We start from the raw sequence: 26963 nt of genomic DNA, 5'->3' as shown, positions 1-26963 counted from the left end.
TTCCAAACTATTATTGCTTCCAGTAGAGACGATCAATAGTAACAGATGTCTTGCATTTATTTTTTTTTTAACGCAATGCTTACTTGGCCCACGTTAGAGCTAGACATGGAGATTTTCCAGTGGAAAAAGAAACTAGAAGCAGCACTCATGGCATTATTATCTATAATATGTTTATAGCTGTGGATTCCCATGGATCCGGAGAGGACAGTGAGAAGTATGTGGGTGCATGTCTGTGCATTTAAGTTGTTTTAGGGAAAAGAAGCCAATTAATTTTACAAGAAGGCTAATTAAAAATTCTTTGTGCAGCAGCTCTTTATCTTTTCTCTCTGAAGTAATATATCTTTTCTCTCTGAAGTAATAGACCAAAATTACATAATTGCCTTAATTTTGGCCTGAGAGGGAATTATCATTTGGAATGAAGGGGGGCTATTCCTTTTCTCAGTTAAAACTTGGTTAAGTTTTAGTCTTGGAGAAACTGCTTTAATGAGAAGAAATGTGAACCCTTGTAAAGCCTCATTTGTAGTGCTAGTAATGTCCTTCATTAGAGTTGACCTGGTGTATGATTGTTCGCCCAGATGGCACTGTGCAGGAAATGTACTTTAAATTTTTAATGTACAAAAGAAGTCTTTGATCTACTGTCACAGTGGATCATCAAAACCACAAAACATTAAAAAAACCAAGGTATATTCACCCAATATTTCTATAAACAGTGGAAGTAAGTTGGATCTCAAGGCACAGAATTCCTCCAGGGAAATGGCAAAGAATAATTTCTTGGAGAATTGGAGCATATTGGAGCGTATTGGAGACGCTTTGGGTTATGGGGGAAGAGTCCTGATTAAATGGTAATGGTAAATACTTTTAAAAAATTTTTTCATATTCAAGTTTTCAAAAATGCTTAGATTGTAGGTGCTTGAATGAAACATTATGCTTCTTTAATTGTATGTATGTGAACAACGTGGTTGACAGCAAATTAACACTGTCTATCCTTAAATACTTGCAAATATCACAGAAAAAGTACATTGTAGATTCTTTTGATTTGCCTTATGATTTAAGGAGCCTCTTAGATCTGCTTGCATCACATTTCATAGCTTTTCCCTGTAGCCTGAAAGCTAAAATTATTTCTTTTCTTCCCAAAGTAAAGTTGAGTCTCTTACGGGTGAAAACAGAAGCTGAGGCCTCAAATACAACCCTCCACCAACCATTAAAAAAATGGCTTATACATTGTAATGTATTAAAATTAAAACCATAAACATACATGACTGGGGTATCTAAACTCACTGTTCTGCTTATTTAGTTCTTTTGAACGAGCAGTAGCGTATTTTGGTAGCTCAAGCAGCAAGTTGCAGTCTTCCGGGCTTGGCAGAGTCATACTTCACAGTAACAAAGAACCGAACTTCTGCACTTTAGTGTGCCATTAAGCTGCAGTCTCACGTTTCACTGCCTGGGAATTGATTTGCTGATTTGATTTCCCTGAGACATATGGTGATGATAATAATAACACTGTATAAGCATTATTTAAAAATACAATAATATACCGGTATTGGATCTTTGGCAGGCCAGCACTGAAGTGCACACACAAACTACCATCATTTATTTAAGTTTTGTCTCATCCACTTTTAAACAAATGGAAATCAATACTGCTTGCGGATATCGGTGGCTAGATTGGAGAGAGAAGTGAAGTGACATTGTTGCTAAGAACACGTAAAGAAAACACAAACGTATGAATTTTATGTGTGTTCCTCTCTTCATCTTTCTTTTTCAGGATCTTTTAGTACACTGTACAAAGATAGGCTTTTTATTGTTATGACTGTGCTCTGTGTCCCCTATGTAAAATGCATCCCTATGTAAAATGCATGTGTTGTTTCCTATTTTAATGTAGAAATAGAAGATGAATGCTTATGAAGTCCAATGCCTTTTTTGATGCTGGCTGATGTATGGATTGACATGGACTTTAAGCCTGTTAGAGTCAATGAATGCTGTTTTTTCCTTTCAGATATGTGTCACAAAGATGTCTACACGGAACTGCCAGGGAATGGATTCAGTGATCAAACCTCTGGATACAATTCCTGAGGATAAAAAAGTACGGGTTCAGAGGACACAGAGTAGTTTTGATCCATTTGAGAAACCAACTAATCAAGTGAAGAGAGTTCATTCGGAGAACAACGCTTGCATTAACTTCAAAACTTCATCTGCAGGGAAGGAATCACCTAAAGTCAGGCGGCACTCCAGCCCCAGCTCTGTAAGTGCACAGTCCTGACACCTGTGTGTGTACCAAATGGTGAAATTAATAACACCAGATAAATGTTTTCTTGCTTAAGAAGGAATTGATTACTTGGATTACTTTGCTGCTATTAAAGATGTTTCCCATATATATTTGTAGTGTTATGTATAAAATAGTATAAGCAAATGGAACTTGAAAAGGAATATATTTTGAATTCCTCTCAGATATTAGCTGGGGTGTCTTATGGGATTTCTAAGCACTTTCCTCTCCTGATCCTGGCATGGCATTACAGCTGCTATAATGTTTATGTTGCAAATTTTGCAAAGGGTTGCTTATTTCTGAAGAGGAATTCTTTCCCATGAAGTTTAGGAAACCATATGAATTGCCTTTTTGATTTTTAGATTTAGGTTTTAGAGAAAGATCAGATTTGACAGATTTTGCTTACGTTTTAAAATTCTCATTTTAAAATCAAGTAGTAAAAATAACACTTATTTCCATGTTAGAAAGTTTGTGTGCGTGAGAGGGAGAGAGAAGAGAGAGAAACAACTGAGAAGGGTTTGGCAACACATCATCATTGTTGTTTTATTCTCAACTATTTTAAAATAAACTAGATAAATAAAATGTCATATCTTTCATGAATAATGCCCAGAACACATTGCCCCCAAAAGACCTTCAAAATTATTGAAAAACTATTTCTGTTATGCTTTGGCAAGCAAAATCCATAATAATGTGACCTTTGAGTTGAAGACTACAGATCTAAGCAGAATGGATATAACACTTCAAATCTTAGTTGGCGTGAAATAATTTAAATGGTTGATTGCCTCTTCTTTTTTCTTTTCTTTCTTTTTTGTTTTGCTCTGTCTTCTGGACATCTTCTCTCCTCCCTACAGAAGTTTGACTGAATCCTGTCAGACTTCTAAGAAGAAATGACAGAGATCCATTTTCTGTAGATGAGCTTCGTTTAACCCATGTGAATTTAACAGATAAGATGCCATGTCTCCAGGGGACTGTCCTTTTTAGAAAAGGTTACATTTTAAAATGTAACCATCTGTAGCAAAAACAAATTTGCTTTTTCATCATTGACTGGCATTATATAGCTGCTGCCAAAGTCGTCTCTGGTGTGTTCCAGATGAGTCCATAACAAGGAGCTCTTACCATAGAACTTTTACAATCATTAAGGATAGATGGAGTGGTTTGCACCGTGTTTACCTGAGCATGATGCCTGATTATTGTTTGGCATTACAACTGTCAATTTAAATGACTTTTTTTGAAAGTCTTTCCTAAAGTTCTTTTGTGGTATTAACTCGCTCCCCATCTCTGCTGTTCTTATCTTGTTCCTCTTAGAAACTATTACGGATTTCTGTTAATGATTTATGTACTACTTTTCTATTAAAACTGAAGGGTTTTATTTGCTTTGCTTCCTGTCGTGGTTTAAGCCCAGCCGGCAACAAAGCACCATGCAGCCGCTCACTCACCCCTTCCCCTCCGGCCCTGGTGGGATGAGGAGGAGAAAATATAAAGAAAAGCTCGTGGGTCGAGACAAGGACAGGGAGGGATCACTCACCAGTTATGGTCACGGGCAAAAGACAGACTCAACTTGGGGAAAAAACAAAATCAGTTTAGTTTACTACCAATCAAATCAAAACAAGGATAATGGGAAGTAAAACCAAATCTTAAAACACCTTCCCCCACCCCTCCCTCCTTCCTGGCTCAACTTCACTCCCTAATTTCTCTACCTCCTCCCCCTCAGTGGCACAGGGGGATGGGGAATGAAGGTTGCGGTCAGTTCATCACACGTTGTCTCTGCCGCTCCTTCCTCCTCAGGGGCAGGACTCCTCACACTCTTCCCCTGCTCCAGCGTGGGGTCCCTCCCAAGGCAAACAGTCCTCCATGAACTTCTCCACTGTGGGTCCTTCCCACGGGCTGCAGTTCTTCACGAACTGCTCCAGCATGGGTCCTTTCCATGGGCTGCAGTCCTTCAGTCACAGACTGCTCCAGCGTGGGTCCCCCACGGAGTCACAGCCATCTTTGGGGGGCATCCAACTGCTCCAGCATGGTGTCCTCCCCGGGCTACAGGTGGGCATCTGCTCCCCCGCTCCCCTCCATGGGCTGGGGGTGGGACAGCCTGCCATCTCACCATGGGCTGCAGGGGCATCCCCTCCTCCAGCGCACCTCCTCCCCCTCCTTCTTCACTGACATCAGTGCCCGCAGAGAGGTTTCTCTCACATTCCAATCTCCTTCTCCACTGCAGGCTTCCCCTTCTTAAATCTGTTATCCCAGGGGCACTATTACTGTCACTGATGAGGTTGGCCTCGGCCAGAGGCGGGTCTGACTTGGAGCCAGGGAATCTTCCAGCAGCTTCTCACAGGAGCCACCCCTGCAGCCCCTTTCCTGCTATTAAAACTCCACCACACAAACCCAAAACACCTCCAGATTTTTGAAGCAGACTTTTTTGGAAACTGTGTTATTGGCATCTTGTTCTCTTCCAGAGGGCTGCTACTCTACGGTGTCCAGGCAATCTCCTATGATCCCAGTATTTTCTTATGTAAATGATGTTAATGCTTCCTCTACTAGGATGTGCCTGGTTAGAGGCCTAGCTAAACATAGGCTTTTGGTAATCTTCTATGCTGACTCACACAGAGTTGCTGGGGATGTCTCATGTTAAAGTAGGTGCATAGGAATTTCCTGAAATACAATTCTTATTTCTCAACTTCCCATAATTCTCCCTGATTTTTATAGCTCTGTTTGATGAACTCATTTCTTCCTTCTGCTTGGAGGCATTGTTTGTCATTTGTGACTCTTCCTCACAAGGAGTGATCTGAAGAGCACCTGGCAAGGATTAACTTGTGGAATAATGTCAGTGTTCATGCCAATGAAGAGGAAAGAGCAGAACTTCACAGGAAAAGGTGGTGTTAGTCCTCTGCTGATTGCGGGTCACACGTGGTCCTGTCTGGGAGACCTACGTTCAGATGTCCAAGGCAGAGATATGATCAAGTTGCTTCCCTTCCCCTAGAGCCTGAATACATTGCCTCAGGCAGGAGATGTTCTGATGCACATTTCATTGAGCATATGTCTGTGTGGTTAGTTGCAGGAATTTCTCATTCTCTGGTTTTGAATTACACTTGAATTTCGACGAAGGGTTTTGGGTTTCATTTTTTTTCTAGTCCTGATGTTGTATAGCAGATGCCCTTGCTACTTCCTCTTCTGATCATTACTTCTTTTTCTTCCTTGTCAGAGGACTGCTACATATTCTCCCTTACTGAGTTAACACTTGATTCTCTGGAAATTCTTCTGCTGTACAGATTATACCAGTCTGAATGGGCATTTCAGTTTCTGTAATGTTCTTGAGCATGCTATGCCCTCTGGGTCGTATTGGCTACAGTTGTGTAGTTGTTTTTCAGTTTTGGCTCTGTTCTCTGTAAGCTTTATTTTAAGATACTCTGATAGATGTATGCTACCTTCAATTCGCACTTTCTGCGCTTGATTAGTAGAGGAACTGAATTAGAGAAAGGCTTCCCTTTAGTCTCTTCCTTTTCATCATTTGAAGTCCTCTGTAGCCATCAGGTGGGGAAGTGATGTCTTACGGAAGGTACATGGCTGAGGCTTGCAGTCTCCATATCACTGCTTCTGCTCAGGTGAAAGTCTTTTATTTGTCTCAGAACTAACATTTTCCAAGATGTGACCTGAAAGACCTTGTTTATAATGCCCTGGGGCATTAGCTTCTGTTTTGATTAGTTTCACAAGCTTTATCAGCTCTCTAGCTGATAAAGGTATTGGCTAGGTATTGGCTTCAGTGTTTGAAGATCACCAAATAATATTCCGCAGGTGGCATGTACCCATTTTGTGTTTTCTGTACCTTTGAAATGCTCTGCACACGGACATACACACACAGGTTTGGGAAAGCTGGAACTCCATGTTCCTGCCCACAGATTGTCACTTGGAAAATAAATACTTTGCTCTTGAACATGAAGTAATTTTCTGCAGTTAATGTCACACTTCGTTGCAACCTAGTAGAAATCCTGTGTTGTTAATAAGTGCAGTAGCATACAGACAGAAGTTAGCATGGTTTTTTTTGTTCTTTTAAGACCAACTTAGTTTTTACACTTAAGAGTCTTTCCACCTGACATTTAAATACTCATTATGTAAACCAGCCACATTGCATTGCATTTTCTTCCCACCTCCTTTTAAACATAAGAAACCATTTATGAGGGTGATTTTCAAACTGTTTAACCCGATTTAAATTGGATGTTATTATGGAATGAAATTTCCAGCAGAACAGACTTACTCTTTTTATCACATCAGAATAATGGATAATATTCACCTTGGAGGTAATGAAGTAGGTGTTTGCCTACTTGTGCATCACCTGTCGGCCACTGTTAGAAGGAGGGAACTTGGCTTGACAAACCTTTGCTCTGATCCAGCCCAACACAATATGTGTGTGTATATATACATATATATGTATGTTATATACATGTAGCTATAGTTGTGTGTACTTATCTATCTGTCTATATGTATCTTTCTAAAAATCTTTTGCTGAGTCTTTTGCCTACCGAGGTAAGAAACTTGCTTTTCTTTTCTCCCTAACTGAAGAAATGGTAAAACTACAAAATAAACTGGACAAAATAAAAAAAAGCGCAACTCAAAAACAAACATGAAAGTTTTATTTGAGCTCCATGCTCTTTAGGCATGTGGCCTTATTTATTTTTCTCCAGTGCAAGGTGAAGTTTTATTGTATTCAATGTACACATTTTATACATTAAAATAGTACTTTTGCACAGTATGTAAATAGAATATTGCAAGTTTTATAAGCTAGCCATCTGGTCAAGATTTAGTTACATAGTGATAGTTCCTTCTCCTTGAATGGCTTAAGATCCATGGCAATAAATTCAAATGTCACGCTAAGGTATATGTACTACCCTTCAGTTACTTTTTAAAAACTAAATGCAGCAAACCACTAATCTTCTACCAGCTCACATAAATGTAAAAAATTTATTCAGATAAAAATAATTGGATAAGCAATGCTTTACTGCATTGACTGTGCACTCTTTTTGGGAGAGCAGCCTCTCTTCTGTTTCTGTAATTTCTATTCATTTTCAGTCCTGTTATATGCAACTTTCCTCCAAAAAAGTGCAAGCAAAAAGCATGAACGGATCCTATTAACATATTGTAAATCAATTGCATAAGAAATCTAACTTTAAAGCAGACACTAAAATCAGAATTTTGTCTGGCATCATTTTGTTAGGCATCATTTCTGTCTGCCTAAACACTTGTTATGCTGTTCTCGCCTGTCTTCCTCTTCAGGTATATGCAATCCTCTCCAGTTTTAGGAACTTATTAATTACTAGGGTAACTGCATCTTTCCTAGTTGATACTTTTTATTGAGGAAAGATAATTTCAGAGTTCAGTGTAGAGAGCAGATTTTTCTTTTCTGGCACAAGGGAGGCTTTAATAATCGTTAACCTGAGGGATACTCTCTAGATGATAAGGCAGATAAAATGTGGCAGTTGGTCCAGCTCCTGTGCTTTAATAGCCTGGAGAACAAGTAAACAGCTTTAAAAACTGCATCCAGCCCTTTCACAGAGAGCTCTATGGTCACTTCTGCTCAGGTTGCTCTTAATTTTTAGCTGTGTGTTAAAGGGTTAGAAAGATGTAAGCAACAGGATGGGATCTTATAGTGGGAGAGCTGAGATTAAGGCTCAGTTTGGATTCTTGAACATCTTTGTATCCCTTGAACATTGCCCTAGAAAACAGTCCAACTTGCAAAGTTTAAAAAAAAAAGAAAAAAGTGTGATCAAATTGACCTATTATTGTAGGTTGGCTACAACCTGAAATTACTGTGAAATTTGCATATGGTTTTGTGAAAGAAGCTTTACTGTTGTGTCGAAGAAGAGAGAATATAAAATGGTTAAAAAAAAATCTTCTGTTCTTATGGTTTAATCTCAGTTAAGCTTCTTGGCCTACCTTTTACTTTCAAGTTTTTCTAGCAATGAATTGATTTCTTTTGAGGCATGTAACAAAACAGATCTTTAGTTGTGATTTTCAATAATTTACAGTGGTACTGTGAACATAATATTTTTTCTCTTGAAGATAGTTTTATATTGAAGTTTAATATCCTACAGGGTTTTTTTTTAAAAAAAAAGGTCTATTTAAAACTTAGGCTCGGGAGCGTGACGGTTAAGTGGGACATTCACAAGCTGTTTTGCAGTTATGAAAAATGCATGAGAACATAACCCACACAGCTTCTGTAAGAATAGTCAGGTGATTTGTAGTGTAATTTTCCATTAGAGCTTTCTTTACTACATAGATTTTGAAAATTTCTGAGAAAGAGAGGTGTTCACATGGCAATGTAGTGCAAGGACTCATACTGCAAGATCTTGGATTTAACCTGTTACCCCTCCTACAGTCTATATCAATGAAATGGCTATTTGAAATGACCTGGTCAGAAAAGACAGTTTGCTCTCTTTTCTTTTTCTCTCCATTATTTTTAATACTCTCATGTCAGTTTGAAATACTAGCTTCTTCTATTTCTGCACTCAGCATTCTGGCATACTTTTTTTATCCTTATTACTGTGATCTGTATTTCCTTAACCAGAAGGAAAAATATATCTAATCTTTATTACTGTAAGCCGTGCTGCTAAAGATGCTCAGTCCCCATGCCTAGTGGTGCTCTTAGACTAATCTTGCACTGGGAAAAATGTAGACTAATAATAAGAAAACTACCTTAATGGAAACTGTTTTCAAGGAAAGTGAAGCATAAAGGCAAACAAGTAAAACTCCCATGGGTTTCCTGAAAGGAAAGACGTGCACAGTTCTGTGCTCCAGTTGCCAGTGTCCTCTTGGGGGTAACATGATCCAGCACAACCTGTGCTAACTTTCACAGTGACTTAGGACTATATTCAATTCTTCAGAGGCATGAGGACCTTTACTCCCTTCTGTCTTAGTAATTTATCTATCTTTCCCATTTGAGTTCCCTGAAAGATTTCTCCCTAGCATGAAAATTCACTTTTCAGTGATTTTCCAGGGTTATCAATTTCTTGCTGACTGGTTGTTTACTGCCTATTTAATTTTTTGCCCATTAAATAGTTCAATCTTGGTCACATGTGCACCTGTGGGTTTGTTTTTTTTTTTTTTTAGCTCTGAAAGTTCTTTTTTTGTAGCAAATACAAAGCTCTAAACACTGAGCAACGGGCTTCTTTACGCCTAAGTAGTCCCACTGATGTTCAGTATATACAAGTCTCTGTGGCCACAGGGAGGAGATTTCACTTTGGCTTATATCCAACAAATCATGATAAAACTTTCATAGAAAAGATTTGAAGGCTTTAATTAACTAAACAAAAAAATTACACATTCAGTAAATAACTAGTTTTCAGACATGGCAGAGATTGTCCTTTTATCACAGTCATGTTATGGCTTGACATATTTTGGTTGACAGCCAACTGAATATGAGCCAGCAGGGTGCCCAGGTGGCCAAGAAGGCCAACGGCATCCTGGCCTGTATCAGAAATAGTGTGGCCAGCAGGAGCAGGGAGGTGAGTGCTCCCCTGTACTGGGCACTGGTGAGGCCGCACCTCGAGTGCTGTGTTCAGTTTTGGGCCGCTCACTACAGGAAAGACATGGAGGTGCTGGAGCCTGTCCAGAGAAGGGCAGCCAAGTTGGTGAGGGGCCTGGAGCACAAGTCCTGTGAGGAGCGGCTGAGGGAACTGGGGCTGTTTAGCCTGGGGAAAAGGAGGCTGAGGGGAGACTTTGTCACTCTCTGCAACTACCTGAAAGGAGGTTGCAGTGAGATGGGGGTCAGTCTCTTCTCCCAAGTAACAAGTGATAGGACAAGAAGAAATGGCCTCAAGTTGTGGCAGGGGAGGTTTAGATTGGATATTAGGAAAAATTTCTTTACTGGAAGGGTTGTGAGGCATTGGAACAGGCTGCCCAGGGAAGTGGTTGAGTCACCATCCCTGGAGGTGTTCAAAAGACAGACGTGGTGCTTAGGGATATGGTTTAGCAGTGGACTTGGCAGTGCTAGGTTTATGGTTGGACTTTAAGATCTTAAAAGGTCTTTTCCAACCTAAATTGTTCTATGTCAGTGTTTTCTATGATTCTATGTCTGTGTAAGGAGGAGTAAGAAGAAAGGAAAATTAATAGTGGTAGAAGTATGGTAATGTTAGATCTTCACAAAGTAGCTCTGAACAAACATTTATCAAAATATGTGCATTCAGCTAAAATTAGCTGAAAACCAGCTAAAATTAGTACTCTCTTCTATTGAGAAATCTTGTCTGGGTCAAATTGGAGGATTGCATCAGCTTTCTAAAACATAGGGGAACTTCTTGCGAGTCTGCTGCTTGTGAGATATGTCAGTGGCTGATGCAAGCCCTGTACATCTGACGTGCTCTGGGTATGTCTCACTCGCTACATGTATTTCAGTCAACCATACCCTAAGCAGAATATGGGACTCTTGTGACTCAACAAACACAAATCTCTGTGTATATGTATTCCTGTATATTTTACTGGAAGGAATAAAATACTTTAAAAGAAGTAATTATACTTAAAAGTGAATTTTCTATATTTGATTTTAATATTAGCATTTGCAAAAAAAAAAAAAAAAATTGGTTCCATAATCTTGTTGTAAGAAGGCATATTTTTTTAACAGAAATGGTTGAAAAAGATGAACTAATGTGGAGAAATCTGAATAATAAAATTCATGGCCATGAAACTGGAAAAATAACTATATGAAAGGGGGAGTGCAATAATAAAGTAAAGTAGGCTGGAGTGGTTATAATTTTCAGCAGTCACATGGAACTTCAAGTTATTTAGATCCCTTCCATAGCCCTTTATTTAGATCCCCTTAATCTTAAAACTTAAGTTTTGGAAAGTTTCATATTTTTGCATTATCTCAGTCAGTCTCCACCTCCTTTATAATGCAGAAATAAAAGGAAAGGTAAGAAGTGTCTGAACTTCTTACCTTTATAAGCAATTTGTAATTGTGAGTTTGAATTAATGTGTGAGGCTTCATTTTTTTAAAAAAATGGAGAAAATGTTGTGGAAATGGTAATGTTCCTTCGTTTTGTAAAGTAATTCCTGTGCTGAATGAGATCTGTCTTGGTGTTTTGTTAAGAAATATCATGCAAATTAGTTTGCAAAGTCTTCTGCTGCCTCAGAATTTATTTAAATTTTTTTTGGTAAAATCCTCTGAAGTGCTTTTCTACACCAGATACCTTCAAAAATTGTAAGTCTTTCAAGATTACAAATGCAAGGAAAAATAATGTCCATTTTCACAAAGGGAGATCTAATAGTGTGAGAACACAAGCAATCCCATCTAGTGATCTAGCTGGAATAGAGCTGAGCTCCCCTGCGGAGGTGCTGTAATCTGGAAAGAGAAGGATATCAGCCACGTGGTTTTACTGCATACAGGGCAGGTGGTGGCTAACGGGTTGGGTTTCTAGTTGTTTTCTGGTTGTTTCTGGTCTGCTCTTACCCAAAGTGAGCAGGCACTGGACAAGTGATTCGGGCTGCTTGGGGAGGGTGGCAGGTCAGCCTTGCTGCTGCAGAGCTGAGCCCTCGGGCACTGTGTGGGGTTGCCCCTGAGGACAAGGCAGTCGAAACCAGCACCTCTTTTGTACCATCAGGAGCGAGCTCTCCTCCTGGTCCCGCCAATGCAAGCTTTTAGCGATTTGCCTGTGCTTGGTGAGGATGCAGCAGCTTCCAGGAGGAGAATGTGTCAAAAGTCATGACCTTAAATCTGTGCTTCTGGCAGCTGGAGTATGGAGTAATGAGCTTGAGGTTGTAGGAATAATTACTGTTGATGATTTACTGTGTGGTAATGGATTAAAGGCATCCTGTTTCCTATCAGGATCTTAAGGCATTACAAGTTGTTGTGACCTTTATGTTATGGTTTCCAGCGGCATAAAATAAAAGTAAATCTCAGTGTGAAAATAAGAATGGATGTGAAACACGTGTATAAACCCTGTCCTCTTTCTTCCTCGCTATGAGGAAACCAACAGTGAACCATTCACTGTTAACTAGGGCAGCACTTCCACTCCAAACAAAGCTACTCACTGTGTGTTGACTGCAGCCTGCCGTTTGGGAAATACTTTGCTATTCCTCTTCATTATGTGGGAGTCACTTAAACTTATCTAAACACTTTTTTTCCTATAGTTTTATAATGTTGCGTTAGTCCATAATTCGATACTTAAATGAGCAGGCTACTTGAATAAATATTTTAGTCGCCTCTGTTGCTGACATCTGTAATCAAACTGTGATTAAAAAAACCAAAAAATTCATCTCTAACCAGGCAGAATGCGTTTTTAAGCAGAGGTTGGGAACTGAGAATATTACTGCCTTATCTATAATGAAGTGTTCCAAATAATGTAACAGGAAAAAGATCTGAGAGCTCCCATATGACAAATTTCCATCAGTCTATTAATATTTAGGAATTGGATAGCAAAATAATAGGTTTCTCTGTGTTCTGGAGGGAGATGAAATACATGTGTATATCCTGATACCATTCAACAGAAAGCTGGGATGTTAGTCTCAAAAAAAAAAGAGTGTACATGCCAAAGTGCCAGAATTTTGGCTTAGGACAAATGTAGAATAGTTGGGTAAAGAGAATTTTTGCATTTTCTGGCTAATGGTTAATTGGGTGCAGTGGAGAGGTATGAGTTACCAAGTCATCTTACCTGGGACACTCTTGTCTGTTTAAATAGAAGTAATTTTTAGGCTCAGTTGATTTAAAAATTTCAACCATGGTTTTAAAGGAATTTACACACAGATGTGTCCTGTACTGTAGCGTTTGTTTCCTTTCAAAAAACTGAAACTTGAGTACTTTTTGTAAATCAGGCATAAGATTCTAAATGTGAGTGTACACTGTGCAGCTGCACATGGCTTAGAGTCTCCCAGTTGAATTCAACACTAAACATGCTGGATTTGCTTGGTTGCTTTTCTTTGTAGTGTTATAACCAGAGTACCAACAAATCAGTCCCTGTATGTGATTTCAGCATCAGTGCTGACCCTCCAAAGTTTCTGCTCTATATTCTTTTGGTAGGTTTAGGTACAGGACATCTTGGCACTGCAGTCAAAAATATATGTAGAGAATGCTGAGGGGAGCTGCAGGTCAGTTTTTTGCAGTGTCCTTCTGGTCTTGGGGGAAAAATAAAAAGCCCTTTCCTTCCAGACAACTGGAAAATGGGGAAGTTTGGGAAAACAGGATGCACTTCAGAAAAACTCAAACATTTTCCAAGAACTTCATTGGAAACTTTTCATGTCAGTTGAATTTCTGTTTTTGCTGTGTTGTGGTGTTCTCTGTTAGGACTGTGTAAAAGTGGGGCAAGTACCAGTCTGTTGCAAAGGCCAGCTGAGCTATCTGGCCCTTTGAGCAAGAATCATTGCTTGGCTTCATTCAGTTTTAGACTCCTCACTTAAGCTGCAAATATTAAGGCTATTCAACTATGCTGCATATACATGCCATTAACAGTATGGTGTGATTTATCCACAATCTGAAGACTAAACATAATTTAGAGTCAAGATACTCTCATTAAAGATGCTTTCCTGTAGTATTTTGACTACTGTCTGAGCAATGGTTGATGTACCAGGACATTGACTACTTAGAGCAATGTTTTGGGGTTGGCTTTAGTCTAAAAGTAAAAAAAAATTAGAAAGTTAAACAGCTCTTTTAATCTGATTTTGTAGGGCAGATTAAGATTGTTGTTTAGATCTCTTAACAAAGTTGTTAATGATATTTTTCCCTGTATAAAGTGGTATATGTGAAAAATAAAACAGAAACACCTCTTTGATTAAGAACACAATCCTTTTGATAGTTCGAATGATGTAAGTGTATGGTTGATATCAGCAACCGCCATCTGGGGTGCTGAATGATGTTTTGTTTGAGTAGCCTATTAGATTGTTTCATTAGCTCTGGTATTAATTTTTTTTTTTTTATTGTTGGCAGCTGAAAACATGCAGGTCTATGAGTTTTGATAATGATGTTTGATCTCTAAAGGCTGCATCAAAGCAGTTAATGTTGCGGATGCAATACATGCTGAAAGGTCATCTTCTTTTGTTTTGTTTAGCCTACAAGCCCCAAGTTTGGAAAAGCAGACTCATATGAAAAACTGGAAAAACTAGGGGAAGGGTCCTATGCTACAGTATACAAAGGGAAAAGCAAGTAAGTGGTGGTTTTTTCATTTAATTTTGTGTGTAAATGAAGATAAGCAGAAAGTATTAACTGATGTTGCTGCACTTGTACATAGATCTCTGTGAATGAATTCAAAGTGCTACTGCCATGTGCTCTAGTGAAAGAGGCTGAGACCGTATTGCATGGGTAACATACTGCCTTCACAAGATGAGATCCCATCTTGTTAATCTCATGTTTTGTTTGTACTTTAATGTTGTACTACTTCCTCAATATCCATATCAAATTAATTTTTAGGGGTAAAAGCACAATATACTGTCAAGTAGATTCTTCTGATGTTCTGAGAGCAAGGCTGAATATATGCAATAAATTGTTATCCTTTTGTTTGTAATTATTAAAAAGCTTGAATAAAATAACATGAAGGGAATTAATGGAATTTTGGACTACTGTAAGTTTAGTTTGTTTACAAGAGATTATTTACAATCATTGCAACTATTCCACCTCAAAATAATCTACTATATACATATCAAATATTTTTTTTCAGCCACTTTAATGTTTTGTTGCAACTTTTTTATCCTCAATGCCCTAAGCGCTTCTGTATTGTATAAAATAACTAGTAAACACACTTAAAATATACTTCTTGAGCTTGTGCTTCAGTTGAGAGTTATCTTTTGTCAAGCAGAGTGTCTTGTGCAAGTTCATATGTTTAATCAAGTTTTCATAATCAAATTTTCAATAATAATAAAGCAGTTCTGAGAGGGGGATTTGGTATGTGCAATATCTTTATCTAAAAACTTTGTCCGGTGAATGATAGATGAGGCAACTCTACCATTCTCAGCAGAGAGAATATCATGACAGTCATGGGACAGAATAACTACTGAAACAAGGAATTATGTGTTAACATTTTCCAGGGTCATTAAGTTACGTAGGTACTGAAAATTATTTTTTTCACTGAATATTTGTAAAAAATCAGAGGGGTGACGTCATCTCTCAGTAGCTTTGAGATTGATGAGCATAATGACAGCTGATATGAATAAAAACATGTTCTAAATGTAGAAGAAATATACTTCTGCTATGCCAGTGCATGTATTGTCTTTCACTAGCAGCTTTCTTCAACAAAATGCAGTTACATTGTATTGTTAGTGGTTCAGTTACGCATCAGAATAAGTTCCAGACATTATACACATGTAAGCTTTTTATTGGGGTCTATGTAATATTAGAAAACAGTATAGATTTCAGCTTGCGCCTTATTACTAAAACCCTTTAGTAAAATCATAACGCGTATCTGGTGAGAGTTATCCCATATGCCTTGGCTTTCAATAAGATTGAACTAAGGCAATGGGGTTGCTAGATGTCCCATCAATCAGTGGAACAGAGTGAAAGTTAAAAACAAAGCAAAGCGCTTCCCTGAAGCTATTTCACTCAGTGGTGATTTGTGAATGTGTTATGAAACACAGATTGGTTAGAAATACTCATTTGTTTTAGTAGAGCTGACTGCAGAGCTGTAAGAAATACTTCAATGATTTTAATGGTAGTTGATTAATAAATTGAAATTACTGGGCTCTCTGCATTCTCCATTATAAACAGCAAGCTCTGGATAAGTAGTGTGAATTATAACAATTATGTATAACTTTATTCTGCTGCTTCATAACATCTTTTGGAAGGTCTTTAAAATGTATTTTAAAAAAAGTGTGTGTAACTGGAGTGTGGATAAGAATGCATATGCAGAGAATATTCCTAATGTTATAGTAATATTCCTTCACCTGCTTAATTTTGTTTGGTTTACTTTTTGTTCCCACTGAGAATTGAATAATTCCCATATTACACAGCACCATCCAGATTCAGGACCTCCAGTCCAGACTTATAGAATAATAGAATCATTTAGGTTGGAAAAGACCTTTAAGATCATCGAGTCCAACCATCAACCATGCCCATTAAACCATGTCCTGAAGTGCCTTGTCTATGCACATTTTGAATACCTCCAGGGATGGTGACTCAACCACTTCCCTGGGCAGCCTGTTCCAATACCTGACAACCCTTTCAGTAAAGAAATTTTTCCTAATATCCAATCTAAAAACCCAGTTGAATTACTTCACAGCAGGAGGAGGTTGTACTTTAAGAACAGGGGAAGCACTACAGGGGCCTTCTGCAATTTCAAAAGGAGTTATTGGTTGAGTAATGTAGCCCTGTTACCTCTTTCTGTCCCTATGAGAAACTGAGGAATCTCTGGCCTAGGTGGTATTCCCAAAGAACAGTGAGCATCACTGCTACAATGTACTCTTGGGGAAGATAGATGGAGGGTGGGGGCCAAATGGATGGGCCAACATTGGCTTGGACCATTCCAGGAGAGCCTAACTGCGCTGCTGCTTTTCTGGCAGATTGGCTCTGACTGTTTATACCTTTATCTAAAATGATACAGGAATAGATACAGAATTTTTTTTCTAGCACCTAATGTAGGGTGAGACTGTGATATGCATCACTGTGTTCCCCTGGCTACAGGCTCAGTGGGAAGAAAAATTAGCAACACAGATCAGAAGAGGGCTGTTTTGGCATGTGCCCAGTTTGACGGCTGAAGGATTAAGCCCTCATGGCACACCGCAGAACGCAGACATGACGTATATTTGGAAAAGCTGGTAATACTTGCACAACAAGTGTGTTTTGGTCAAAATGTTTGAGAATCCCTAATTCTCAATCAACTCTAATGCTTGGCTTTCTCATTTTGCCAAAATATTTCTGACATGTGTCCTTAACTGTAGTTGAAGGTGGAGAACTTAAGATCAGATTGAGCTGTTTTGAATCACGCTTTGTAATCAGAATTATTGTGCTTAATGGTTATCACCAGCTGCATGTGGCAAGTAGCAGCATTTGGGGTTTTTTTTAATGCATTTCCTGAGATATATTTCAGCTTTTAAAATTATCTCTGCTGCTGATCATGATGATAGAATAAAAAATTCTTGATCTTAGCTTACTACCTAGAAAGACTAAAAGATGAATACTTACCTCCAAAGACACAAAATCAGCCATTCCTTTCTTAAAATTTGAAGTAATGCGTGCAGTAACTTGCTTTCAGGGCAAGCCTGGCTTTTTACAACTTTGAGCAGGATCAGTGGTACCAAGCCCTTGCCTTCCTATCAAAGCCATTACTTTTCCATCTATTTGAGTATTTGTGGTAGTATTTCAGGAAAGTGAAATGAAGTAGGCTAATTCCTCTTACTGGATGATGGATTTCTCTTTTTGTAGTCAGATAAAAATTATTTCCTGGGGTGAGAAAGCAGCAGAGTGAACAGGACTGTGTTATTGAGGAAAGTGAAGCAGTATTCTCTTAGGCTGAGCTTTTTTGTTTATTGGAGAAATAGTCAAGCAGCCATTTGTGTCTGGCTGATGGTTGCATCAATAGGGAAATCTATTTGATTTCACGTGTTGCACATCAGGTGTGCGTGATGAAACTCATCTTGGCATGTTCATTTTCTACTTTCATTCAGGTTAGATTCTCACATGTTACTGTGTGGTATAAAATCCCAAGAGGCTGCTTACTGCATGAAATTCAGATCACTTTGAAGTGATTTCTGCTTTTTTTTTTTAATGTACGATTTTGGAGAAGTAGGCCTAGTAATTTACTGATAACACTAAAAAATGATGCAAGTTCTATTGCCTCTGCGTTTGGCTAACACGTTGAACATTTGCCATACAATAGGTGCAGAGCAATAGGTGCCTTTTGAATTCCTGTATCATTTCATTTTGTGGTTGAGCTGAAGAAGTGCTGTATGTCTGTGTATTGACATGTATATCTTCCTGCTGCCATTGACCTTCCCTCTTGGGGTTGATTATAAATTTACCTGAATGTACAGCAATGCGATCTGGCTTGATCTGTGGCACATAAACGTTGATGTGAGTTACGAGAGTCTGGAGATGAAGCTGGTGACAGCACAAGGGAGCTGCTGCCAACCAGAACCCCTTACAAAGCAGTGTGGAGGCCTTGCATCCCCTCACTGGGAACTCTGCATATTGCACTTAAGGGAAAAACCTGTGCTTTTGGCAATAATACGAGTTGGCATGGTTTCTGTCCTCTCCTCCCACTGTGTTCAATTGCCCTTCAAGGCAAAGAATTAAAAAAGATTACCTCGGTTAAAGCAATGTGATCTGTGACTGCTGCTTGCACAGTATGCGTCTGTATTTTGAGAGGCAAGCCAATGGTATCTCCACTGCTTCTGCACTGCTGTGATCTCAATCTCCTTCTTGCTTGTCCATGTGATTTTTAGTGTACCTTTAGTTTTTTTAGCACCTTTACTAAGTTGCATGTGCTCAAAGTATTGCAAAAATATGTAGAATTTGTAACAGAGAGCTCAATCAACACATTTTTGCCTACCACAAAATGACATAATTTCAATTTATTTCTAATAAAATGCTTGTCCTAATGAATTCCAGTCCCTATCCCTTTTAACTATTAATATGAGAAATGGGTAGAGCACGGAGCAGAGCACAGTAGAAGCTGATGCCGTCAACGAGAGCTCAAAGGCTGCAGGGGTAGGGCAGCCCTTCAGTTAAGGTACCACTCCCATTTCTGTTTGAAATCTGCATTTTTTTGTGTTCAGGGTGATTCCAGCATGTACCCAAAGATCAAAGGTATTTTTTCAGGTAGCCAGGGCATTTCACATTTATCTGCATCAAAGGCAGTACCTTTTCCAATTCACCTGAAAATCAATAGGGAGTTCATGGTATAAAGTGCGGATCTTAGAGAGAAATTGTGCTCAGGAGGACAGCCACCATGCTCTGCACCGGCTGTGGTTTCCATGCTGTGTTATTCTTGGGGCAGCAGGGAATATTTGAATGATCAGTGGGAACTACGTGTATTTGTTGTTGGCATGATGTATTGTAGTATGCGTTATGAGTATATAGCTGACCATCATATTTCATATATATGTTTGTGGATGGCTGCTCACAAGAAAAAGGATGACTGAAGTATTTTGAGTTTTATATTTATGATGGTGAAACCTTCACTGAGGATGACTGACAGGACTAATTGCTGTTCTGACTTTTTTTTTAACTTGCAAGATTTCTTTTACTTGTCATGAAACCTCCATGACTCTTTCATTGTCTTGTCTTTTGTTTTATGTGCAATCTGTTGGAAGTGCCATAGGCTTCGGATGGCCTGAAGAACTTGCCATGGTTTTGTCTGCCACGCTGTCACTTTTTAGTCATTCCCCTAGCTTTACCCCATGCCCATGTGAGGTCTTGTGTTCACATGCTCCCTGATACGTTTCATGTGCAACAGTCCAGTTCACAGATAATATTTTCTCCACGTTTTGGCCAGTTTATTAGACTGAATATTTCAAAATTGCTCTAATTCATGTTGTCTTAGTGACCTAAACATTCTGAACCTTTTCTTTTATTTCTTGCAAATTGTGTGAAATCAGAGTTCATCTAGAAATGAAACTCTTTTCATCTGAGGATACAACGTGGCTGGAAAAGGAGTATATTTTCATGGATTATGAAAAGGCAATTTATAGTTACCTACTAGAGCTTCCCAATTTTTTCTTCTCTACCCCCCCCCTTTTTTTTTAACTGATGTGCTTAACTGATTTTTGTAGGCTGCTTTTTTACTATACATTCTAAAGTCATAACATGAGTTTATAGTGTGTACACAGATGCTTTAAAAAAAAATCTCTAGCATTGTAAATCTTTAATAGAAACAATAACTTCAAGTTGAACTAGATACATAACTAATAACTAGATGTTGAACTAAAATGCCAAATGGTGGAAAAAATTATTAAGGTAGTGTAAGTACTAAAGTAAGTTACTAAGATTCTAACTAGAAGATGAATCATTGACTATATTGATCACTTACAGAGTGAATTTCTCAGTGTTTAAAAGAAATATTGGGAGATTTTTCCTCTATAGCTGTATATATAAAAAGAACATTACACTGTATATGCTGTGCTTCAACCTGCAAAGCAGTGTACAGGGGTGACTTGGCCTTATTATCTCTCGTAGCAGGGGATGAAACTGAGGAAAGAAAATCTCTTGTGTTACTTACCCAGGACTGCACAGGAAAATGTGGTAAACTGGCCTAGAACATAGTTACCTTGGATACAAGTGCTAGAAGTTATTGGATAGTAATTTAATGGCACTGACACATATATGCATGATTGGAATGGTAGAGCAAATGCTGAACTCATTTGCCAACTAAATGCTATTATGCACCAGTGTTTTTTCCAGTTAGCCGTGGAATGGCATCTCTTGGAAGATCTCCTGTGACTGTTGGTGTGCAGGGTTGTGAGAGGCCACTTTACTTATAAGCGATACCACTATGTTTGTCTTCAAGTTCTCTTGAGATGAAAATAATTTCCTGATGTGAACGTCAGTGGGGCCCAAAGAGATGTGAGGTATATGGAGGAGGACCAGTGCTGTGCATCGCTCTCCCTGCTGCCAGTCCCAGGTGATTTGCTTCCAGCAGGTGTAGGTCAAGTGCAGCCCCTGTGCTTAAATGAGCAGCTGTGGAGTTTGAACTGAATGATGGAGGCTGGGAGGCAGGGACGAGGGACCTGGAGGTAAATGCTCTGATGCTGCTCATCTGCTTCTGTTCAAGTAAGGGCTGCCACATTGTTTTTATGAGACTGCCTTCAGTACTGTGAAGAACAGGATCCCTGAGTTCCAGTGACAACGCTAATTAATAATTTAAATCCTTCATCTCTCTTCAAACTCTTTGATCTTCTACTTTTCAGCACTAATAAACGTCAGCACTGTGAAGTATCTTTAATCCACTAGCTTCTCTATAACAAGGTAACTTTTGTTTAGGGTGGAGGTTAAAAGATGGTGGGAGTCAAAAAGAGAAATTGAGGTGCTGTGGTAGTAGTCCCTTGAGTGTTTGCACCACAGGGCTTTAGTGGGACTGTAAGTGGTTTTTGTAAACTACAAATGTAAGTCCTTTTCAATAAGAGAGATATAATATAAACTGTGTTTACACTGAACTGTCTTTTATGATAGTGATTAAAAGAAGTGTTTCCCTCAATGTGGAATTAGTTACTCATTGGTAGAATAATCAAAGATGACTAAACCTGCAATGAATTTGCCTCTGTCAGGTTTCTTCAAAGGAAAATTCTGGGAGAGCCTGGTTTCATTAGGCCACCATGGTCTTTTGGGGGTTTTAGTCGTCTGTTTGTGACATCAATATCACTACAGAGTAGATCTAATTAGATATGCTCGGGGTGTGATCATCAAACTTTGAGCTTTTCATGTAAGTGACTATTTGACAATTGAGAGTTACTTTTCCTCGTAAGAATTAGTTTCTTGAAATGTGTATCCCAAATAAAAGCATCATCCCAATACCATCTACTGATCTTTCTTTGCAGAAATGTTCCCAAGCTTAGCACTTGCTTGAGTTATGAACTCAGCCAAAACTCCAGCCAGGGATAAAAATCTGTATTAAATAAACGGACTGAAATCAGAGTGGCAGATTTTATGTTAATTGGCTCTTTAAAATGTGTTGTATTTAGAACATTTATTGCATCTAAATATAACTGAAGAACTTGAGAAAATAATGTTATTGTACTCTGTTGTTCTCTATGTGGCATCATCAGCATTATCCCCAGTGAAGCCAATTAAGTCATCAGTTACTTTATATTCATCAGTATTATGTGTTCTTAATGATGCATTAAAGCATTAAATAATTTCTAACCTTCTCTATTTCTCATAAGTGGTCATTTTTATAAATGTATTTATTTTGGTAATGATGATGTGTGCTGTTTTAGAAAAGGCAGAATGATATATTATATTAGCATTTTTTGTAATATTTGGCTCATTTGTATTTTTTATAATACACAGACTTTTAAAAAACAATTTGGAGTCATTTTTCTTTTGCCTACCTTACATATAAAATCAGAAATTTATTAGAAGACATTATGTAACATTAAAATGCTGAATTTCCATAAACTGGAAAACTGTCCATCAGCTGCTGGTGATTTGCTTTGTGTGATAACTAGAGAGGCTTCAGGACTTCTGTCTTTTCTCTGAAGATTTTTGGATGAGAGAGAGAAAGAGAGAGTGCATTAGTTTAGGAAGGAGGATGGCTTGTAAGTTAGAAAATAGGAATTTTATAGTCAGTTTTGTCCTTAATAGAAACTAATGAGGCAGTTGACAGAATGGACATAAGATAAGATAAGTGAAATCCTTGACCCAGTTAAGTGTGTTGTTTTGAGAAGGTGTGAAATTGTTTACTCTGGACAGTGAGCAAGAGAGGTGGTTTAATGAATCCTAGATGTTAAAAGGGGCAGCAGGGTTGCCTTTTCACTGTCTAAAAGGCTGTCTGCCTGTCAGTTTTCCTACTTGTATTTGAAAATAATGAAAACACTGAGCATGCTTTGAAAGTTGTGGGAGACAAATGTGAAGTAATATCTGGGAGGAATTCTGCTAACCTTATCTGATCACTAGTGAAGACTGCAAAGACAAGTTCTGATAGGTTGCAGAGGTGATTTTCTCCAGGAGTCTGTTTTTCCAGTGTTGTTTCTAAGGAAATTGCCACATCATTTTGGCACATCATCACAAGATTCAGGGCAGAATTTCATGACATAGCTGGCTTGATCTCATGGCTTGTTGCTTCTCAGGAGGTAGTCCCAGTTCTTCTCATATATTTTCTAGTGGGTTTTGCTTTTAAAATGTGAAAAATGCCTTTATCATTTTTTAAAATATGATTTAGTTCTTTTGGAAGGGCCAGTTTTCTCCTATTTAATCTCCCTAAGCAGTCTCACTGTAGGGTCTAGCAGGAATGAGAGCAAATACAAGACAGTGGCAGGAGTGTGTGGCAGGGATTTAGCAGGAGCAAGGCTATACCCTAAGGTAGCCCTTAGCTCATCTCTGCAGCACCATCTGACTGCATCCTGAGATTGCGTGAGTGGGAGAGTAGTTAAAGGATGTGAATATACACACCTATGTCTTTTAATTAATGATACTTCATCATTTCTCACATCTCCAGTTTTATACGCTCCTGTTTATAGAAAATGAGCTGGGAAAAAAAGGTTTTAATGACTGGGTAGTAAATGAGAATAAGAAGGCTGTTTTATTCTGGAAGTTACAGATTGATATGTTGGAGATAAATAATACTAAAGGGGAGAATGAAATCCCAGAGGAACACTACTTTAGATTAGTTTGATCATTTTGATAATATTAAGAGTTGCCATGACGTCTATCAAGATGATGACAGGTACCAATGACAAAGTGGCAGTGATAACTAAATAGCACAGCCCACCTACTGTGTTTAATTGTGAATTCTTCGAAATGAGTTCCATACTATTGCTGTTTGTGTTATTTCTTACTCTTAATGAATCAATGGAATGTAGAATTTCTGATTAAAAAAAACATAATCTACACAATGCTGCATGCTATTTGCCTGTCTCCCTGGCAAGAGACTCCATATCCCTGTTTCCTTAGTACCTCCTTGGTCTGCTTTTTTCCATTGTGTTCTGTATTGCCTTCTCTGAACATAATGTCTGTCCTGTTCTTGATCCACAAAATGATCTTGCTTTTCTTATTTAAATTCCTCCTGCACAGTTATTTCATCTGTTTTAAAATAATCAAGTTATCCAGGTATCTAACTTATTTATATGTATGTGACAGGTAGGGTGGTGTATTGACAGAGGAACTGAAAACTACACAGGTATATGAACCACATGTCTGTCATCAGTCTTCCTACTTCTGTTTTTATTATGGTTTATTCTCCTGTCTGTGCGTGACACATGAAGTTACTTGGGGCAAGGCTTATCTTTTTCTGATGCCAGAAGTCCTGTTTAAATCTAAACAAATATATATATAAGGCAATTATAAGGAGAAATCCAGATAATCCAGTAGGATTAAGCTGATAATTATCTTTCAACAGTGACTAGTGGCCGGAGACTTGAACTGGTGCCAGTATGAAGTACTTTGAATAGTTGGAAGGTGATGAGTAAACCATCTTTTGATAACCAGGGTTTCTTAAATTGTTCAGAGTCATTACACAATGCTGTGTACAGGGCTAATGAGATTCTGGTGATTCTAAAAAAAGAATAACCAGAAGAAACAAGATGGTAGCCATCCTGTCCCTGAAGTCGTCTAACTGCATAAATTAAAAGCCTGAGGGAGAAGATGAATTCAGACTTGGTAGGTGTCTGTATCATGTTGCTTAGAAAAATGAATACATCTTCTAGGGCCCAGTACAATAGTGAATTGCCTCCATGACTACAGGAGTGCGAAAGCTTCAATGCTTCCTTGGGCTTTGTGGCTGTAAAAGCTAATTTTGCTTTTACAGAAAGAAATTGCAATAATAATAATTTTTTTTGTGTGTGTGTGTGTGCAACTGTATTATGCCTTTTTGGTAATCTATCCTTGCCATTGCTTGTCATACCTGGGGAGTCTGTTAAAGTTTCAGAGTATGAGTTTGTTCTTGAGGAAGGTAATTGATATCAGCTTTTATCTTTCATTCTGTTTTTGTGAGATTCAATTTGGATAAACTGAACCAACTGGATTTTTTTGGAAGGCCTGGAATACAATTCATATGTGGTGAAATTTTTCATGCTAGAAGTGAAACCAGCCAAATAGATTTTAAACTAGAGTGACCTGTTGTGAAGTTTTGTCCCTTGGAGCACAAAATATTTTTGATCTTATAAGTGCAAGTCATTATAATCTAAAACTAGCCTGGGCCATGTAGTCAAGAATGTACCTTAGGAACAATCCTGCCCTAATGGGGAATGGCCAGAATGACCTAAAAATATTTCCCATCTCAAACCTCCATAGCTTTTTGAGGGCAATGATTATGGGTGTAATGCAGTGGGAAGGAGGCAATCAGTGTAAGTATGGATATACTGCAAGTGGGGTGATGAAAATCATATGCCTTTTTCTTTGAACTATTTGATCAAATAAAGGACAGATACTTTAAAACTGTATTTTACAATGTAATACTTCTTGACAAAGCTTCAGTTTAGTGCTGTGATAGAAGGGAAACAGACTGACTCACAGAAAACTGAGATCATTTCTTGGATTGCATCTGAGTGTGAAAATATAAAGTTGACATTATGGAAGCTATGAACTGTTTCTTACAGTGCTATAAATGAATCAGTGGCATTGACAGGAAGAAATTGAATAAGTACATGATCAGAGATAAGTTCTTTTGTGAGAAATACTGTTTCTGCTTTAATTTTGTTTTTTATTTCTCCTTCCCCTCCCCTCTCTTTCCCTTTCAGGGTAAATGGGAAGCTGGTAGCATTGAAGGTGATTAGATTACAAGAAGAAGAAGGAACCCCATTTACTGCTATCAGGGAAGGTATGCACTCACATTTAATGATTATGCATGGGGTTTTTTTGTAATTACATTGCATTTCTTATTTCTGTGCCATGCTATAGTGAATAGCTTGAGAATTCAAATTATATCGTTATGTTCTCAGTAGGAAGAAACTTTGGTGCTTCAAAAACAAAGCCTCTGGTGTGGGAGTTCTTGTTAAAGAATGCATCTTCTGCCTCTGCTTTGGCTCCTGTTAGATTTACTATACAAATGAGTACTTAAGAGCATGTTTAAGGTGGGTGTGAGAAGTCATTCTGGAAGGTAAGGGAACTGTGTAAGTCGCGCTTCTTGCGTGCAGGCAGCACCTAAGATGAAGGTAGATGTAATTTTTCATATACCCGCAGCATGAAGTGAAGAAAAGCGTTTCTTGATGAAGGCAATCGGAAGATCAGGGAGCAAAAATACAGGTGTCTGAGAAGCTGCGTGTAGTTTGGGACTAGCTTTTGTTTGTTTTTCCTTCCCCATGGACTCTAACTTGTGTGGCTTGGGAATGACTCTTATCTAGCATGCTTGGAGATGCCTGTTACGCTTTTTGCTCTGCTCCTTTATCCTTCCTTGTCAGCCTCTCGCGGTCCCTAGTGACGGCTGCTTTATCTGAGCCTGCCTGTGTCAAGCTCCTTTGCAGAAATTGCTGGATGTGCCTTCTCTGCGTGGGCTTCCTCTGTTAGAAGGTACTGAAAATGAGCCTTGGTAGAGGAATAATAAACAATTTAGCATCACACCACTGATTCAGACTCAGCTGCAGTTGGTAGTGAACTAAAAAGACAAGACTGTTGTGGGTTTTGAAGGACCTCTTAAAACTGTGCTGACTATCTTGGTATAATTCTCAAGGTGGGATGAGCCAGGGAGGTACCAGAACGTCAGCCCTCACAGGATCCACAGCATGGCCCTGCGAGGGAGGCATGCAGCTTCATGGCCATTGCGGCCGCAGTCCTAGCAGCTGCAGCTCCCTTGTCCCTCACTCCTGCCTACGTTCCTGCAGCCATCCATATGCCGTATGTGTGTCTGTACAATGAGCCTGTTTTGGGCTGGACTGGGCAAAAAAAATTGATGTTTCATGTGATTGACACCCTGAAGTTAGAAGCCTTTAAAGTACTGTGGATTTCCATCCCAAGGTTGTGCATTTTAAAGGGGGCTCTTTCACAAAGGAGGGAAACCGTAGGTGGCCAATTTATGAAGGAATTTCAGCACTTCTTCTGTACTGCTTTATTTGAGTCATAATTATTGAATGATCTGACACATTTATTCATAATTATATATATTTTATCTGTGAGCTGTCTGTCCCCGCAGCTGTGCTGCGATAACGAGGTGTGCAGAGG

General features: G+C 38.6%; 1 protein-coding gene across 2 annotated transcripts in view; it reads left to right on the top strand.

The window, feature by feature from the left end:
- Positions 1 to 26963, top strand: part of CDK14 (cyclin-dependent kinase 14) — a 255308-nt gene that overhangs the window by 15649 nt on the left and 212696 nt on the right. Inside the window, exons 2-4 of one of the 2 annotated variants that reach the window (XM_010573893.1) lie at positions 1994 to 2239; positions 14278 to 14372; positions 25547 to 25626. In XM_010573893.1, coding sequence (XP_010572195.1) covers positions 1994 to 2239; positions 14278 to 14372; positions 25547 to 25626 — 421 coding nt within the window. Of the gene's footprint in view, positions 1 to 1993; positions 2240 to 14277; positions 14373 to 25546; positions 25627 to 26963 lie in introns of those variants that run through there. The other variant, XM_010573966.1, reaches the window with a different exon arrangement.

Source organism: Haliaeetus leucocephalus, unplaced genomic scaffold, assembly GCF_000737465.1.
Source record: "Haliaeetus leucocephalus isolate CR32 unplaced genomic scaffold, Haliaeetus_leucocephalus-4.0 Scaffold0, whole genome shotgun sequence".
NCBI lineage: Eukaryota > Metazoa > Chordata > Aves > Accipitriformes > Accipitridae > Haliaeetus > Haliaeetus leucocephalus.
Note: the sequence above shows the minus strand (reverse complement) of the source record. Positions and strands in the feature narration are given on the sequence as shown.